This window comes from Aedes aegypti, chromosome 1 (assembly GCF_002204515.2).
Source record: "Aedes aegypti strain LVP_AGWG chromosome 1, AaegL5.0 Primary Assembly, whole genome shotgun sequence".
In the NCBI taxonomy this organism is placed as follows: Eukaryota; Metazoa; Arthropoda; class Insecta; order Diptera; family Culicidae; genus Aedes; species Aedes aegypti.
Genome location: NC_035107.1, coordinates 268,827,907 through 268,848,284, shown reverse-complemented (window position 1 = coordinate 268,848,284; position 20,378 = coordinate 268,827,907). Strand labels below are relative to the sequence as shown.

The 20,378-nt window shown below is 35.7% G+C and overlaps 1 protein-coding gene across 1 annotated transcript in view; it reads left to right on the top strand.

The window, feature by feature from the left end:
- The first annotated feature begins 3,336 nt into the window (after nt 1–3,336).
- LOC5573336 (alkyldihydroxyacetonephosphate synthase) overlaps nt 3,337–20,378 on the top strand; it is a 60,329-nt gene continuing 43,287 nt past the window's right edge. Inside the window, exon 1 of the mRNA XM_021837778.1 lies at nt 3,337–4,012. Coding sequence (XP_021693470.1) covers nt 3,933–4,012 — 80 coding nt within the window. The 5' untranslated portion in view covers nt 3,337–3,932. The remainder of the gene's footprint in view (nt 4,013–20,378) is intronic.

The window sequence follows — 20,378 nt, the reverse complement described above, 5'->3', positions numbered from 1 at the left end:
TGGTAAGCTAGATCTCAGTTATTCATGGACCGATTTAAATCAAATTTTCACAAGACATTAGGCATAACCTAAATTTCGAAATATATATTTCAATGATTTTTCCAATCACGGGTTTAAAGGTAATAATGATTTTGCTAAAGAGTAATTTTCGTCGAAAAATTCGAAACTGTTTATCTGAAAATCCAATGGCCCTACAAAAAACTGTTTTCAGAAATATTGTTCGTCTCATCAAAATCTACAACTTTGCTGAAGACAAAGGTATTTTTTCAATTTACTTAGTTATGTCAATTATAAAAAATCGTCAAAAAATCACTTCAGATAAACCATTATTGCTTTTGAACCCGTGGTTGGAAAAATCACTCAAAAATGTATGTGAAAATTCAAGTTATTTCTGAAGCACTGTAAAAATTTCAAAAAGGTCCATGAATGACTCAGATCCAATACTCTGAAATTGACCATTTTGTATGGAAAATCAGAAAAGCAAATGTTTTGTTCAATACTGTAAATAAATTACTCACAAAAAAAGAGAAAAACAATCGTACAAATGCAATGGGCTAAAATATAATATACATAAAATATAAATTATTTGAAAAAAAAATCCATCAAATAAGCAGTTTATACGTTTTAAGAATTTCCCGGGATCTCGGGAATTCCCGGGAAATGACAATTTTATTTTCCGTTTCCCGGGAAGTCAATTCCCGGGAAAATTGGAAACTCTAGGTATCGACTTACAGAGGTATCAAAGCATGCTAGATTGAAGGGACCGTGCATTCCATCGAGTTAGGGGAAATATCGTGTTACAGAATATCGAGTAAGGGAGAGATGACTGTAATACTATGTAGATATATAAACAGTGCGACAAGCTTAAATAATATAGCTAAGTATGCTGTTCCGCTCAAGAAAAGTAATAATTTCTGCCCAAGAAATGGTCAAGCAATTTCCTACAGTGAGTTCCACTTGAATAAACATTTCTTTTCAACTGCGTACTGCGATCGAAGAAAAATGCTTTTCATAAGCATTTCTTGCAAGAAATTTCCCACGCACCGAGATAGGCGATTTTTCTTTTGAAGTGCATACTTCACTTATGTTACAAATAGGGTAAGTGTTCCCTTAGTTGTGGGTGTTCCTATAGTTGTGGTAGTGCCGTTTTCACTGATTTTATCACATTAACCACAGAACCGACACTGCCAATCGACGTATTGGCTTGTTGATACACGGAATAGTTGAAAATAGCGTCAAAATTGCTTTAAAACTGATGAAATATCACTAAAATTGCTAACACGTTTCTTACTTGTACCAATAGTTGCGGTAAAGTGTTCCTATAGTGGAGGGTCCCATAAGAAAACAACGGATACCGCAACTATAGGAACGCAAATTAAAAATATACCGCAACTAAAGGAACAGTGTACCAATAGTGGAGGTATTATTTTTCACTGACATGCCGTGGATTACTGCGATGAAATCATTTTTCTCATTAAGCCAATGGTCGTTACTTCCCGTCACAACATTAACATGTACAATAATTGCGCTTCTTGAATTTAGGCGGTTAAATGAGATTCAGTCGTGCTTAGTACCTTCACTATTGGTACATCTACCCTAGACACCAAATTGTCCATACTAGTCATGAGATGCATCAAAAAGGGCGATCGAAGTCAGCGCCAAAGCCCAATGTCTCCCCACACGGCGGTAAATAAAAGGCATAGTTTCTGATTAGTTGTGAGTCGACCAGAGCTAGAATCGGTTTTTGTTGTTGTTAGAATTTATTAGAATGCCTAAGTTTATAATTCCAATTCAAATACTATGACCCCACAGTTATTGATCAAATAGTGTGGAGTCCAACCTATAAAATTCAATAAAACGACATGGAAAACGCAAAATTGTAATTTAAAAGCACGAATTGAATCGTTTCAAATAGGATCTTCGGTTAGTAAACTGTTTTGAGTGTAATATTTATATAGAATTGCATAAAAATTAAAAATTGGATCGGTTTCTGAAAACCATATTATGGATCAATTTTCATATTATGGATCAAATTGTGACATATTACGGATCAGTGCGCAAAATCAAGAGATTTTCAACTCAATGCATCTGTATTGCATGATTTAGCGAAAGTTAACAATGTGTCACATATTACTGCAAAAAATAGCAGTGTTAGAGCTGGAAACAAGGGTAAAATGCCCTTTTTTGTGATGTACTGCATTGTAGTAACTGAGGCATGGACTGTTTACGCTCCACATCAATTTTTCCACCATTTTTTGTCTGCTAAACAATAAAATTTACCAACCTTGATGTTGTATTAGTTTTATCCTTAGTGCTATTGTCTAAAAATGTCGAATCCAATGTTTAAAATGGCAGAAATCTACATTCTTTGGAAGTGATCCATAACCGTGGTAAACAATCATTTCCTGGTCCATATTATGGATCACTAGTTAGAAGTGCTAATATTCGGTATTTAGAATCAACAATCAAGAAAAATGTTTTCCAAAGATGAATTCATACTAAATCAAAGCAAACGAGCATGTTTTATGCTATAACATATGAATTTTACCACTTGTGGGAGCTTATGAATGCTGACGGCACTTCTTACAGAAAACGACCATAAAATGATAGCTGTGTGGTACCAACTAAACATTTGTCAAATACACCGTTCTTAAGCAATTGAATGTTGTGCTTAACTTCACAAATGGTAGAAGACAAATAGTATAACATGGAAAAAAATATGTTTTACGTCAACGTTTATGTTTTGAGCGAGTTAACGGATGTTGAACGCCATAGTGATCCGTTACTGTGGGTGATCCGTAACTGTGTGGGCATGGTATGTGAACAATAATCGTATCGGCATTAATAAACATAATGTCATACTTTCTTCTCCATACTTCCATTCTCCATACTAAATAATAATTTACGCTGACGTATGAACCATTTCATAGCAACCAATTCTTAAACACGATAGAAAACCATAACAATGGACCTATGCACGGGTTCACTATTTGACATTTTAGCGGTGCCGTATTATTTATGTGTCCATAGAAACCAGTGAATTCGGCACCGCTCAAACGTCAAAATAGTGAACTCGTGCATTAGTCCATTCACAATTTTATTAAATGTCATGCTTGTTTGTAGCAAAAACTACAAAATTAGATTAGGAATTTTAAAAGTAAAATATTTGTTTAACCAGAGAATACAAAGCAAATCCCTAGAGTAGCATCTTGAACCACCTTCCTCTAGATACCCTTAGCGCGCGCTGCAATAAAACGGCTCTAACGCCGAACCCTAGTTTTGTAAACTAACTATCGAGCGTCTCGTACGAAAACGGAGAAAGAGAGAACCATCCATCAGCACCATCAGCCAGAGCAACCCCCTTTTTCCACCAGAAGCGTTTGTCTTTTGGGTTCAGTCAGTCACTTCTAGGGTTCCCGTACGGTTCGGATTGATTTCCCGGTCGACGCCGGTGGCGTTTTAAAAAAGTGAATTTGGAGAAGTATATCGGAAGTGTTTTAAGGATCAAAACGCCAGTGATAGACCATCGATTATAAGTAGCAAGTGAGGGACGGATTACTGGAGAAAAGTGCAATTGTAGAAACGTTGTGTTCTTAATTAACCAATTAGCTCAGTCCAGTGTCGTCGGAGATCTGGATAATCGTGTTAAGCGTGGATAATTAACCGAGTTCTGGCGAGACAGTTGCATCTGGTTATTCAGTGTCGGAAACAGAGAAGCAGCTCAGTCAAAATTTGCACTGGACAGACCAGTCTTCAGTTTGCAATTTTCTGCAAAGCGAAAGAAAATCCGAAAAGCGGAAAAATCGATACTTTCACACGCGCACCAACAGTGAGTGAAGCAGCCGGCGACAGGATTCGTGAGAGCGAGTACACTTGTCGTCTTCAAAGGGCTTGAAGGGGGAGGATAACGGAAGTAGCAGCAGCAACACATCATGGCCAGTCACGGGAAGGACTCGGTTAAGAGGGATCCTAACGTCGGAATAAAGATTGCTAGTGCCATTCCTAAACGCCGGTAAGTTGCACGGTTCGAATGCGAAGAGAATGCTGAAATGTTAATCACTGCCTTCGTTCGATATTACTGGCGTTGCGTGACCGAGATTTTCAGTGGGTCAGTGGTTCCCAAACAATGTTCTAGTTTACGATAAGTTCGTTAACAAGTCTTCAAATAATCGTAATTGTCTGAGTCTACATAACACTTGGAACACAACAATGTTGAAATTATATGAGATCTGAGTTGTTGCAAATCTCACAATTATGTGTCATTTTTTTATACACATTTCCGTGCAAAAGTTATGTCTGCGAATACACGTCTAATTGAAACTTTCCAATGGATTTTTCGAATAAACAATGAGTTAATCTTACTTCAAATATATTTTGACCAACCAAATTATGTTTTTCTTTCTTAAAATAGTGACATTTTCCAAAAATTATACAGAATGAACATGGCCTATTTTCTCAACACTGGGTCGACCAAAAATTTCAATCAATACGGTATTAGAATCCTTATCGTATACTATTTGATGAGTGTCTGGTAGAAAAATCTTAAATCTATTTCAAAATTGTCATTCAAGTTATCAAGCAAAATTTGGGACGCCAGCAATGCACGCAAATAATTTTTGTTAATATCTCTTACGTTTTTCGATCATTTTCAACAGTCCATGGCTTTTTTCAGAAGTAAATGAATGAACGTTCTCATAGTTGGTATGTGATTTTACAAGAATTTTTGAGGTCAAAGTTAATTCTTGTGGTGGTAAAATTGAGCACGATGGGTTGTTTTTTTGATTTTAATTATTTTTCAGATTTTTTAAATTTGTCAAAAAGTCTTTATGCCGTATTGATCAGTCGATCCAATGCTGAAAAAATTAACCATGTTTTATCAACGTAATTTGTTGCAAATGCTTCTTTTTTAAGTAAAAATTATGTTATTATAAATTATTTACATTCAAAATTTGTTGTTGGTCAAAATACCTGCGAAGTAACTCATTACGTTTCGAATGGCCCCGAGAGAGTTGGATTAGACGTGTAATCGTGAAGATATAAACAAACTTTTTTGTTTGATTTTTGGAGTAAACTCAAACTTTTGCACTGTAATGTTTCAGTAATACGAATATTACCTTTTTCTAATAGCCCTTTCAAATGATTCGAAACTTTCATATTTCTGTCATTTGGAGACTTGCTTAGTGTAGTGGTAACGTCAGCAGTTACTAAGAAAAGCCATGCTAAAAGTGCCTGGATTCAATATTCGGTCAATCCAGGATCTTTTTGAAATAGAAATTCCTACGACTACGCGGGATATATAGTGTCGTCATACCTGCCACACGACAACTTTGGCAAAGAAAGCTCTCAGTTAAGAGGAAAATAATCATTATCGATTTGCAAAGTTTTAGTTTTTTGCTTAAAATAGAAGCAATGTTCATGAAAATTTATTATCGTATTACACTTGCTATCTGTAATGCAATGATAGATTACCATGAAAATTTCTTTAAATTTGAACGAAAAAATTCATTTTTTGTGATTGAATGATGGATTGCAGAGCCTTAGTAACGATGAAAGTACTTACAGAAACTCTTAGCAGACGCTAATTCCAAGAAGAAGCGAAGGACGATGTTTCTTCCAAATTTATTTTTCCATTATTAAGCCAGAATTTCTTTCAAAGTTATTCCAAGATTTTTTTTTTCATGATATTCAGCATTTTTGGGAGCAATATTATTGAGGTTTCTAGAATGTAATATCCGACGGAAGTCAAATTTTGATGGCAGTACCGACATAGAATTTCTTGAGGAATATCAACAATATCGTCGATTCTATCGAACAATTTCTTCAGGTATTTCTCCAAAAAATCATTTAAAGTTCCTCTCACAACGGTTTCATAATAACTGAAGACATTTTATAGATGCTTTATAATGAATGAATGAAAATATTTATCAAGGAATACGAAATTATATATAAATTACCAGAAATTCTACCAGAAAATTGTTTCAAGTTCGTATCAAAGTTTCGGAGAGGATATTTTCCCAGGACATCCTCCATAAATTCCTTTCAAGAATTTGTTACAAACTTCTTGAAATTTTATTTTGTGCATTATCCATAGAGCCACTGTTTTTCTTCCGAATATTTTGCTGTGATTGCTACAGATTGCTTTTAATAGGGTCCTAAAATGTTTAATGAATCTTGTTTTTATTTAATAACACAAACAACCATGTTACTACTACTACTTTAGCATTTTTTTCTTCTCAAATAACGGATATATCACATTCAAACTTCAATTTTAAAATTGGGTCCATAAATAAACTTTGACATATTTGATCATGTTTGTTAGCTTAGTCGACAAAAACACCAATGGGGTTTTAGTTTTAACACTGGGGTTGTTCCTATCTGACATTTCGTAAGGGACACGAAAAACAAAATATATCCAAAATTTGAGTTTAAGCTAAGGGGTGTGACAAAATCTAAAAAAAACATAAAAACATGTTTTTGAACTTAAAACACGAAAATATTAAAAAATTGGCCTAAATTTTGGCCTAATCTTAAGCGTTTGGCGCTAAAATTGGGACAGTACTTTAGAACCCCCCTATTGTTCAAAGGATTGAGCTATACGTTCTTTTAAAAGTTCTCTAGCATTTTTTTTTCAAAAATCATAAGTATCAGTGATTATTTCGGTATTCTCCAGTGGAATTCCTTCAGAAGCTTCTCTAGAAATGACTAAACAGATTTATCAAGCATATCTTAATTTATATTACGCAGAATTCTAGAAAAACATAGGAAAAAAGCACATCAACATTAGTAAACAATGGCTTTGTACGACGCTGTTTAGCCTAATTCAACTCGACCACGCTCACCAATACCACTATCAGAGCTATCAGTAATCTGCCTGGTAGTGGTGTAAGTTTGCATGGGCGGGCTAAAGAGGGCTCAACTGCAACGTTTCCGAAAAAAAGGCCCAAGACTTCTTGCGCCCTTTTGAAATGTTTGTCCAAAATTGCCTTTGCTTTCAGGGAATACATAAGACGATTCGCCAGAATATTTACCCTGCCCTTCTTCAGGGATTTCTACTGGAGTACAGGAAGCTTTGCAAAGATCCATGAATTACTTTTATTGAATCGGAATAAAATAATTGCTTTCTCGTGGATATTTCATGATCTCCTTAAGGAATCATGCCGAATATCCCGTTAGTACTTTCATCTAAAATAGCACGAATTTTGCAAGAGATAACTTCACGAACTCTATAGAGGATTCTGCCAGGAGGAGGAATTCCAGATTTTATTTTTTATTAGCATAGTCGTTTCCAGAACCATCTATTGCGAGCGATTTCAGAAAAGTTCATACTTATGTTGCTGAATATAAGATCTTCAAGATAGTTTTATTGTCATATATTTTTATTTACAGATAGCTCATCAATGTAGTCTATGAACGATTTTTAGAATTTTTAGAACTTGAGAAAATGCAAAGAGATTGTTATTATCTATTTTCGGTCAATAATTATTGAAGGTTTTCTGATTTAAATTCATGTTTTTTTTTCATGGTTTTATTATTTTATAGAGTTGTAAAAATAACACAACTGTAATTTCTAGGTTTAATTTACAATTTTCTTTTCGTCTTTTGAATGCCAACAAAACATGTTTTTTATGTTTGTTCCAATCAGAGATATTCATAATCAAAGTAGGCGTGTTTTTGCAAGGAAAACAACAACAATTTTCAAACACTCACTTCAAACTTTCACTCACTTATAACGCATATTTCAAAGTTTAAAAAGTGGTTTTATAGACTACTTAATTGAAGCAAGAAAACCAGTTTTCGTTGGATCCCCCAATGTTACCATAGGAAAAAAAAGCTTTAAATCAGTCAATTCAAGAGCCACAACATTTTTTTACTATAATTTTTACAAACAAGCAAGTTAGTTATACCATTTCTATGACAATGTTTATTATATTTAGTTGGTATTACATCAATTAATTTGATAAAACCTCGTTAACGATGTTACGCCAATTAACTCGGTCCATGGCTGTGTCTCTCCAACTTCGATTTTGGCCCACGTTCTCCAGATCTTGTTGCACCTGATCAAGCCACCTCGCTCGCTGTGCTCCTCGCCTTCTTGTGCCAACCGGATACGACGCGAACACCATCTTTGCAGGATTGTTGTCCGGTAGTCTTGCAACATGCCCTGCCCAACGCACCCTTCCGGCTTTCGCAACTTTCTGGATACTGGGTTCGCCGAAGAGCCTAGCGAGCTCGTGGTTCATTCTCCGCCGCCACACACCGTTTTCCTGTACTCCGCCAAAGATCGTCCTAAGCACCCTTCGTTCGAACACTCCAAGTGCTTGCAGGTCCTCTTCCAGTATGGTCCATGCTTCATGTCCATAGAGGACCACCGGTTTTATAAGCGTTTTGTACATGGTACAGTCACCCCACAGTTGTGGATAGCACACAGATATGGATCAGAGTTGGATTTAACGGAGAATACCTCATCAAATAAAGTTGCAATTACGCAGAACACATTTTACCTACGTGAACCATAAATCTATACAGTATCGCAATCAATTATAATGGACGTTTACGCATTTTCCCTGTTCCTAGGAAATAAAATATCTACCATATTCCTAGAAGCGTTGATTCATATCTGTGGGGTATTAAAAACCATACCACAGTTATGAATCAAAGATAAGGCGATTCCAAAAGAAACGCCAAAAAGTATACTTTCACTAACACTCCATTCATTTACCTCGCAGATAAGTTGCTGTTATAGTGTGTTGATCCATAATATGAGTCGGTTCGATCCATAATAAGGAACCACCTCTCCCACTGATCCACATCTGTGGGATGGACAACGGTTGAAATTTCTATCGAAATCGACACTTTTTCGTAAATGAACGCAAATGTTGTGGTGTATTTCTTAAAACAACTATATTCCGCAGTGCCAGGGAGGTAATCCGGTTTTGAACAGCGTCAACATGATTTTTAATCACATTTTGTTGTGAAAAATGACTCTTAGTTGATCCTTAACTGTGGGGTGACTGTACATTTGGTGCATTTGTGGACATTTGTGGATCGCTCTAATTTTCAATATCACCAAACAAAGGACTTAACTAATACAAACAGCTTTGTAGAAGATCGGTGTTATCTAATGTTTCATTCTAAAGCTCATAATGCGTCTTTCCGCATAAAATTGCTTTCTGTAAAAACACCATCACATATTGCCATGCGAACTTCAAAATTTGTTAAAACGTGACTCTTCTTCTATTTTTGGCGTCCCAAATGGGATAGAGTCTGCTTCTCAGTTTAGTGTCCATATGAACACTTCCACAGTTATTAACTGAGAGCTTTCTTTGCCAACAGTTTAGATGAAATCTTGTTTTTATTGAATAATACGATAAATCGTGTTCTTGATACTACTTGAGCAAATTCTCTCGCTCAAATAACATAATATCTAAACGTCTACTCAGTCGACAAAAACGCCACACAAAAATACACTCAAAATTTGGGTTTGAACCAAGGGGTGTGACAAAATTTCAAAACCGTAAAAAAATGTTTTTTGGACTTAACCCTCTAATACCCAACCCCGCTTTTAGACGGGGTACACTTTGGAATTTTGTGTATTTTTCGTAGCTCGGAAATCAAAATGATTTTATTTTTGGTTTAAACCTTGACTCATAACACACATATAAGACAAGTTTTTTATGACTTTTGAAACTTTTTTGAATTATTGAAAATTGTTTGAAAAATTGTATTCTCATATAATCTGGGGTTCATTTAACGTGTAATATAAAAAATCGAACCTTTTATATTTTTCCACAATCAACCTATCGCAGCAGAAGAGCTTGATGGTATCAAAATAATTTCAAACCTGTTTTTTCGTTAATTACACGGAAAATAAAAAAAAACAGAAAACAATTAAAAATGAAATATTTTTAAAAGTACCGTAAAAACTTGAATTTTTTATTATTGCTAAAAATCAGTAAGTAGAAGAGGCTTCAAGAAAAAATAGAAAAGTATAGGGATGCTCAAAAATAAAAATTATAAAAATCAAAAATCAAATTTCATAGATTTGCGAATAAAAATAAATCATTGTTCAAAACGTGCTTAGAACGATTTTAGATAACGAAAAATGATATTTAGATCTTATATAAAAATTTGGGTATTAAAGGGTTAAACCAATGAAAAACATTTGAGAATTAGGTAAAAATGTATTTCTAGCCTAAACTTAAGCGTTTGATATTAAAATTGGGACAGGACATTAGGACCCTATTGACCATTTTTAAGCATGTGTATATCGTTTGGCAGATACGTAGATGCTCTGGGAAGTCGAGACAATTTCCAACCCGAAAAGACCTTTGACCGGTGGGATTCGAACGCACGACCCTCAGCTAGATCCAAGGGGTGGAACAGTCTACTGAACACGAGTAATTTTTGAGTAACTCTCAGTAACTTGAGTTGCTCGGCTTCATGTACACATAGCAACCAGAGGTGTTTTGTTTCGCAGTGATCAAAATCAACTCTGTGAGTTAACTTCACCGTTGGTCAGCAACTCAACTGATCACTTCAATTTTTTGGTTTCGTAGAAATAATATGTGTGATTGGTAATAACAAATGTTATTAAGGCTAGCGTTAAAACTGCATTAGCATTAATATGAATTATGAAGTGATTATTTGCATGGGGTTTTCTCCAAACCGAGCTGAACATTAGCTATGATAATGTTGCAAAGTCTTGGAGACAGTTGAAACTTTGCTACTGACAATCATGGACTTTTTGCGTTGATTTATAAGTACTCATGTAATATATGGTCTTCGTAGTAGTTCGTCTAGTAGCGTCATTCGTTAAGAGTCATTGTGCTTTGAATTGTGGGTTAAATTTTCACCCCTGTCGGATGAAAATTTTCATCAAATTCATCATTGTTCCACTAGTTATTGCGTGTGTCCATTGTCTAACGTAATTTATGCTCAATCTTTGTCTGAAGACACTGTAAAGTGTATTGTAAAAAACAAACATTGCCCTCGGTTTGGTGAATTCATCATGTTACAACTAGCAACTCATGTGGAATTAATTTACTCTACACTATATTCAAAGCATTTGTTGATATATTTCACCAAAAATCAATGTTCAATGTTTGGTATTTACTGAAACTAGTTGCAAGATCGAAGCAAATCTTATAACAGGATTTTCATATTTTCACTACTAGGATTTGGTTTATGAGCAAAATGAGAGTAACTCAAAGTTGCTCGATGCGCATATTTTGCTCAGAGCAAAGCTGTCCTCCCCCTAGACTAGATCTTGCTGAAAAGCTGTGCGTTTATCGTTATGATTAGTCGACAAAAACGCTACAGGGATTTTACTTTTTAACACTGTGGTTGACATTTCGAAAGGGACACGGAAAACAAAATACACCCAAAACTTTTGTTTCAACTAGGTTTAATATTCATCAATAAATTTGAAATTTTAATCAATATCATACTTTTGATTTGGAACAAAACATCGAATAGAGAAAATCAATTCACTCGATTTTGAGTGATCCTAACATCGGTTCAAAAAATCGGTTAATTGAAATGAAAAAAATCGATGTTCGGAACATCGATTCAACATCGCCCAACGCTAGGCTCATGTAAAATGAAATTTTTCGTTCAATAAGCGTTACAGAGAGAGGAAAATGGGTCAAATATTGTCAATTTTAGCGTTACATAATAAACGGACGCTGTCAAAGCATAAATCTAGGGAATCAAACAGTCGAATAAACTGATACTTTCATCGATTGGTCACCATCAGCTATTTCTCTAGATTTGCTCTCTTCAATATATTAGGTGTGGCTTCGATTTATTTTCACCTTAAAAGTCTTTGATTACGGTACGGCGAAAACTTCAGGTCGATTGACGCAGTAGCACCTGACCTCCAAACATAACAATTTAGTATGAGAAATGACAAATTCGCACGTCCTTCTGCCAAATTCTGCATATCCTTCATTCAGAATAGCTACCAATGTAGCATATATTGTTGGAAGTTTAAACTTTATTCAAATTAGTACTGTTCAGTGGGGATCCACTCATTGGGGAGTATCGCTGAATGGGAAAAATCGATCAAATATGGAAATATCATGTGGAAGAGCGCATTTTTACACACTTAAATTATTTCACCGACCTCAGTAAAACATTTCGCCGAGAACCCAACAGCTGAGAATTCGGTAATTTTCAACGCCGAATCTCGGTACTTATTTTACCGAGATTTCGGCAATCCGAATTTTTTGCCGAGATCTCGGCGAACGTTACCGAGATTCGGTAAACGTTTACCGAAATTTCGGTAAAATTTTTACCGAGATATCAGCTGTTGGGTTCTCGGCGAAACCGTTTAAGTGTGTAGACTTGATGGATGACGGATACATTACACTTCCGCTCTTTTTATATACAAGTTAATTGATTACCATTCACTATCAAAAATGTACAAAATATCAATTACTCATTTAGCGCATTCTCATTTGAATCGAATGAATAGGCTCTTTTAATTCACGTTGGCAGAGTTTTTTTGCCATACTGAAGTGTTTCTGTTTTTGTAAGAATTTCTGGAATCCTTAAGGATTCCATTGAACACCTTTTTAAGAAATTTATGAAAGATTCCATGTGAATTCCCAGAAAAAAAAAATCAATATTATATTAGTTATTTGGTTAATAAAGATGTTTGGAAGAATCTGTCGATATCTCTTACACAGAAAAAGTCCCTGAAAAAATCTTGGCAGAATCATTGGAAAGATTTCTGAAGGTATTTCAAGGTGAAACCTTCAAGGTATACCATAGTAATTTCTTGATGAATCATTGGAAGGACGTATAGATCAATCCCTGAAAGGATTTTAAGAATGATTCATGGATAATTTGTTGGAGCTTTTAGCGTTATTAGCTTATTTTCACTAGGAGAATTTATTTTAATATTTGTCGAAATATTCCTAGAGTGGACGAGATACGTCGATTTGAAGAGGTTGTTCCATCTTTTTCACATGTAAGGCTTAGCCATGTACTGCTGAGGTGGCCGTCGTTACTATAGCTTAGGTGGATCGCTGGTCTGTTGTTCGCCGTAGCTGTTTCTGTTGTCGATATTGTTACTGCCCCGTTGCTCTTGGTGCGAATTCTCCGAAGCTTCATAATTTGCATACATTTAAATAGATCTGCAAACTTCTCCTAGAGTTGGAACCTTCGGATGGTACGAGCTACCATTGCATTGTGCGTTTCATTTGAGTGGAGAAATACCCGATCAAATGAAAATTATTTATAGGATACCCTGTAGTCGCGATTCGTTGCTGATTTGAAGGTGATGGGGCTGATGATTCAGCACATTCATTTGGAAATACTTTGTCAGTGATCAGGCTCGATAATCGCTCGTTGATAGTATTCGAAAATTTGATATTATCGATGTTGTCGAACAAAGCGGTCAAGGTTATTCATTTTTGAAGATTTGCAACCATATGGTGGAGTAGTTGAGTCGCTTCTAGAAAAGTATTCTGCTGGAAAGGCATCTTGCACGATTAGATTTTGGTATAAAGATACTCTCCATAAATGATACATAGAGGCTCCATGTTTTCTGTAATTAGTGATTCGTGATGCCATTGTTCACCTGTGAATGATGCATGGAACTATTCTACGTTTTTGAAAGTGTTGGCAATACTGTTCAGACGTTAGTGCTAATCAATCCGCTGTTGCCAAGCCTACATGCTAATTTCGGGCGTTTGAAATGTTTTAGAAGCTCAGGTGGGAGCTGCTGAACTCATTTTATGCATCATTATCAGTATTGTTTTTAAACCACACAACCTTTTTTTCAAAAAAGATGCTTATTTCAAGGGCGTATCGTGCTGATTTCCTAAGTTAAACTTTGCAATGATATGTTGAAATGCATGAGTTGTAAGCGTCATTTTCTGATTTAGGGGACCCAGGTTTAGTATATTGGGAAATTTTCTGTTCCTCAACCTATTTTGTTATATGGTAATCAATTTCGCCCCTTGCGTTTTTAGTTTAAAATGTTCAAGCTATTTTTATTGAAAATAAAATAATTACGCACACTGACAGTGGTCAGTGACCAACGAAGTACGGATTTTATTGAAATAAAATCGACACTACCTTAATTCCTAAGGATAATAACATGATATTTTGTAAAGCAGTGATAAATTCGCATTTGATTTACGGTACCTACCTATAGTTCCATATGCATGTAATTCAATGACCTGTGGGAACCTCTGTATCAGCAACAAATTAAGCAGGGAGGAAAACGTGAAGTCAAAAGAGTGGCAAAGGAAAAGCGTCTCGCAAGAAAAGTGAGAAACCGAGAGAGAACGAGAGGAAAATGCTCCCGAAATGCTGTTTCAACGAGAACGATGACGGGAACATCCACATGGCGTTCTGAGAGCATACATTTCCCTGTAACTAGTAGGTAGTGATGAAAATTGCAACAGAGAACGCCGGGTGTGATTCGTACATATTTCATTCAAACGTAGTTAGAATGTACATAAATCCAAGCGAGCGTAATGCTCTGGTAGTAATCACGTGACCGACTTTCTCGCGAACGTTTGTTGATGTGCGGTTGCTTCTTCTTCTCTTGCCACGACTTGTGAGCACATCGACCCATTTTCGAAGTTTGTAATAAAATCTGTATAGTCTCCAATTCACTAAGATGGTAGATAAAAATAGAGCTCTGTATTTGCTTGGTAGTTTCGATTCGATTTACCACTTGACTTAATGAAACCAGACGGAAATACTCGAGTTGTTTGTGGAGAATTTTTCTTGTACTGGTTAGAAATATGTACATAGCTGGAATACAGCTGACAATAAGTAGTAAACCAATCAGTCCCTTAAATACTTAATACCTACATAATATCTGAAGAAATAATTGAATAGTATAAGTGTTCCGATGATTGTTCAATTAGATGTTTCAATTCATTCAACCAGTTAGTTTTAAACACCCATGGATTAGTGCTTTGAGAAATCGTTAAGAAATTCATCCAGGGTTTCTTCTTCAAGATCCCTTAAAGATTACTCCAGAAATTGTACTAGGAATTTGTACAGATTCTCATGTATTGCTTTACAGATTTTTGAAATATTTATCGTCAAAAACATTGAAAAAATAAAAAAAAACCGTTTGTGAAGTTAATCAAGTTTCCAGGAAGATTTCTTAGAAAAAATCTTGTGAGTTTCTGAATGAGTGTGTGTGATAAATTCATGTGGGTTCTTGAATGTTGCTAAAGAATTGTTGAAACGATTTATGAAAATTGGGAGTAAGGAATGAATTCGTCTTACTGATGTGCTTGTAGGTGTGTATTTTGTTTACAAATCTCATAAGCGATGCCTAGAAAAATTTGACATCGATCTCCATGCCGATTAGCCCCCGATTCCACATTTCGCTGGGGCCATTGCCCCCCACCTCTGGTCGACGGGTAAACTAAAATTAAAATCAACTTATTGATACAAGGAACAATATATTGTTTGATTTTTTCCAAGATTGATTTCCGCTTTTCTATATATTAATGATTGCGTCATGATAACCTTTTTGGACAGTTCTTTAAGTCGAACTGAAAATCAAACTTCTGCCCAAAATATTTTAAGAATCAATCAGAGAATTTGGTGTTGCCACGCTCTTCCCTAGCCGATGGGTTTGTTGAATCATTTTAGGAGTCCGCCAAAGATCTTACGAGAAATCAGTCGAAGATTAAATCAACTGTTCGCAATATATCTTGAGAAGAATCTGTTATGGAACTCGAAACACTTATGCCAAATATCTGTCAAGTTACCATAAAATGAATTCGTCCAGGATTTTTTCCAGGAATACATCAAAGATATTGATATTTCTAGGATTTTTGCAGATGATTTTTTCGATCTCTAAGCAATTTTTTGAGCAACCGTTCCAGAATCTAGCTAGAAATCGTTCCTCAAAATATTTTCACTTTCACAAATACCTCAAGGTATTCTTGAATACATCTTTGGAATCCTAACATAAGGAATTCCTTAATTAAATGCTTTAAGAGTTCCAGCAAAGAACTGTCTGAGAAATCATAGGGATTTCTCCATTTATTTGTTTAAGATGAATTCTATTGCACATATTTTATGACGTAGGACTACGTCTTTCTTTTTTATACAGGAGTGAAATTGGAATTTCAAACCCAAGAGCGTTACGTTGTCAGGAAATATTTTAAGCGTTTATAACTTTTTGCTGGCTTAACGAAATTCCTTGATTTGCACCTCAATTGAGAGACAAGGCATCAAAGGTTCATGTCATTTACTTACTGAATCCCTCATACCTGTCCAAATAGTTTAATAGCTGTTTTAAAGGAGAACGTTGATTTCAAGCAAATCTATAAATAGGGGTGCTAGAGAAAAGTTGGCGTCATTTGCTTTTCGCTCTCCGCTTGGACCGCATCTCAGCAGGCGACAGATCGGCTTGCTCTGACCGGGCGTGCTTCTCAGGCACAGACATCGATAGCGAAGGAACACTCCTCCCTCGTTTGTCTTGTTTCGCTCAAATCAAACTGACCGTCGACGGACCTAGAGAAGATGCCGTCGGAAGCCAAAGCCATCACCGCTACCGCCGCCAAGAAGAAGAAGATGAAGTCCACAGGAGAATGAGATGTTTGTGGCCGCCATCGCAGCTCCATACGAACGAAACGGGTCCTCGCTGCAGGTGATCGAAAAATACATCGGCGGAAACTTCAACTGCGATGTCGGCAAGATTGAAAGATTGGCAAAAGTGAAGTGAAATCCCGGGAAACTGTGGTTGTGGCTGGTATCCGAGAAGGAAGAGGAGAAAAAGAAGGAAGTTCCTAAACAGAACCCCACCAAGTTTCAAAGACCACCGCGATGAAGAAGACCCTGAAGAAGCCGCCACCGCAAACCTCATCGAGCGAGGAGGATTTCAACCAGTGCGCCGTCAAAATGTGTCCGTACAATTCGAATTCAACAATTTAATCGGCCCTTTTAAGGGCCAACAAATGTATTCTTCAGAGTTATTTGTGAAATATTTCCCAATGTGTTTACCACATACTTGCTATAATCTCTTAATTCATCTCGTAGTATCTTACAATATCTGATTTATTACGAATAATCGACAATACGGTAATTTGAGGATGTTTCCGAGGACGCTGCTGCAGTGCCGTCGGGATGCAATAACAGCATAATGCTCATCTTGTACATCCCTTGCCAAGACATCAATTCCCTTTCCAAGACATCAATTTCATATAACCTTCTTTCCCAGATCAGAAAGCGAAGAATACGAAAAGGAAGAGCAACATCTGCTATTCTAAGGGTTAAAGCATACCTCCTTCGTTGAATTCGGTTTCATTCTATTTTAGCTTTAGAGCTGATAAGAGCTCTGCCGAACCTGCTCAGCTCCTCGCTACCTGTGTCATCATCCTGCTCCTGCTCATCATGCTGCTGCATCTGCTCTTGGTTTGTGAAATCACTCAAGATTTGTAGATTGACTCGCGCTTTCAGAGTTGGCCCTGCAGGAAGCGGTACACCAACGCAAGTTTTATACGAGATGACTGAATAAAATCAGCCAAAGCCGCTCGTAGAAGCGTCCATCGTCATCGACACCCTAAACTCATCGGACGAGGAGGATTCCAACATTTGCGCCGTCAAAATGTGTGTTCGTGTTACTCGAATCTCACCGTTCAATCGGCCCTTTTCAGGGCCAACAAATGTATACTAAAGAGTTAATTGTGTAATATTTCCTAATGAGTATACTACATTCTTGCTGTAATTTCTAAATTCTTCTCGTAGCATCATATAATATCTGATTTGTTATGAATAATTGACAATTGCCAATAGGGGTCTGTAAAGCAAAGCCATGCTTAAGGTGTTTGAGTTTGATTTCCAGTTGGTCCAGGATCGTTTCGTAATTGGAAAAAGATGATTTCTTTAAAGAATTTCTTTCTTACAGATTCAAACAGATATTTTACCTTTTTTTTAAGATATTACACCAAACTAAATTTTATGTGAGTAACCTGAACAATTACACCAGAAACTACTTACATTATCAAAAAATTCCTGCAGGATTAATTCTAAGATTTTTTCAAGCATTCGAGTAGGAGTTGCATTAGGAACATCTCCAAGTATTGCCTTAGGAAGGGCTTTCCTAAGACATTGGCTCTAGGGAAATAGTATTTGAAACTATCCTAAAATATTACCAATCATACCTTTTAAGCTTCTTTAAAAACTTTTATAGAATTCTTCAAATAATTGTAATTTGTTTAAATTTTTAGATATTTCCCTTGTTATTTTTTTTTTGAGTATTTCTTCCTGGATTTTTCTAACTTATAAATTACTCTAGGTATTGCATACAAATATCATATAGCAATTCATGCACAAATTTATCCAGGCAATTCTTTGAGATTCCTTCAGAGATTTGTTCAAAATATTTTACGAAATCTATTCAGAATTTTTCCACCAATTTCTTGAGGAATTCTCAATAAGTTCCCCGCAAAAAATATAGAAAATTCGGAAACTTTCAAAAGTTGTAACAGAAAAAAAATATTTTAAAATTCAATCAGAAGTACATAAATTGAGAGAAATCCTTAGAGGATTAAGGAGAAGGAATTCCTTAAGAAACACTTGGATACATTTTCGAGGCATTACTGCGAAAATGTATGTATGAATCTCTAGAGAAATTGTTTCAAACTACAGTCGACTCTGAACGTCTCGATATCGAAGGGACAATCGAGATAGGGACGGATCGAGACATAGAACAAATTGTTAATGATTACTAGATTGAAAATCACTACGTTACCAGGAAAATTAATAACAAACAGACGTCATTTTGTCTTCGCAAATTGTTTTGAATCCCTTAGATCTAGTCTAGTAACCCATGGATTTTGACGTGAAATATTTCTCCGAAAATCTTTTGTATGAAAACAATCTCTTCTAAAATGCAATTTATTTGTCAACTGAGTTTATCAAATATTAGTTCAATAGAGTTCCCTAAACAATGAGAAAAAAATGACGCATGAGGTAATATATCAAAACCTATAGAGTCGTGAAGAGTTTACTGCAATCTGTCAAACGTGGATACCAAATGTAGTAGTACTAGAAGTTGTATCCATTCTGAGCCCGACTACTTTGTCTTTATTTCATCTTTGTTGAAATCCAATTCAAATATTCGACCAGATGAAACCTCATTGCATTGCTTTAATCACAGCTTAGCCCAAAAATTATTTCAGATATTTTTTAACTATTGAAAACTTCTCTAAAACTCGTCCTGGGATTCTTCCAGTCATTTGACTGTAATATTGTTCTGTATTATTTTACCTTTTATATTGTAAATACAATACAGGTAAATGTTAGAAAACCTGAGAATATTGGAATTTCTCCTGTACAGTTTTCCAAGCATCTCTTTTCGAGTGACTTCCTTTGATGGATTCCTACAAAAATCTTTTTTTTTTGGTAAGTTCAAATAATTTAGTAAGATAATTTTCCTGAATTTTAACATCACTTTTTTATATTTGGTACTTTACATCCCTCATTTAGTTTAACTAAAAACAGCGGTGCGGAAAGTGGATAGGACAGGTAGGACATTTACTACGCACAAATACATCTGGGTAGGACAGTTAAAAGATTGTCCTACCCATGATTAAAAAAAAAAGATCAGCTTGAAGCTTGAACAATAATTAAACTATTTATCATCTGTTCAATATGCATAAAAAGACGATTCTTGTGGAGAATGCAAGACATGATAAGGTTTTCATGGTATTCTCACGCCTAGTAAAGTGTGACATTGATCGCGCATGGCCACCAAAAGTTCTGGCTCGTGAGAAGAACGATTGAGAATATCTAGGGGAAATACTGGAATTGTATTGGCAGCAATTTGGTATATTTTTGTCAATTTTTTTTACTAACTCTTGAACTGAATTCTGTCCAGGAGATCTTACAAAGATTTCAACAAAATTTCTTCAGATAAAATCCACAAAGGTTTATTCCAGAGTGTTATAAAAAAAAGCTTAAGGTTTTTTAAGTAGATGAAAAAACCGAATTTAGTACTATACCATTTAATTCCACTAGAGTTTGTATCCTTTGACAGATACGCGTATTTCGACCTCAACTGTAAGGCCGTCTTCAGTGTCGTGTACTAGACTCGACTCTAGTACACGACACTGAAGACGGCCTTACAGTTGAGGTCGAAATACGCGTATCTGTCAAAGGATACAAACTCTAGTGGAATTAAATGGTATAGTACTAAATTCGGTTTTTTCATCTACTTATAGGTATTCTACTAAACAGCTCGAAGATTTATTATCATTAAGGTTTTTTTTTTTTTTTCAAAAAACCCTGCAAGAATTCTTACGCCTGTTCATGTGGGTTCCTACAGGAATTCATCCACGTTTCCTCCCAGAAATCCAACATTTCTTGAGGGGTTTTTCGAACATATCTTT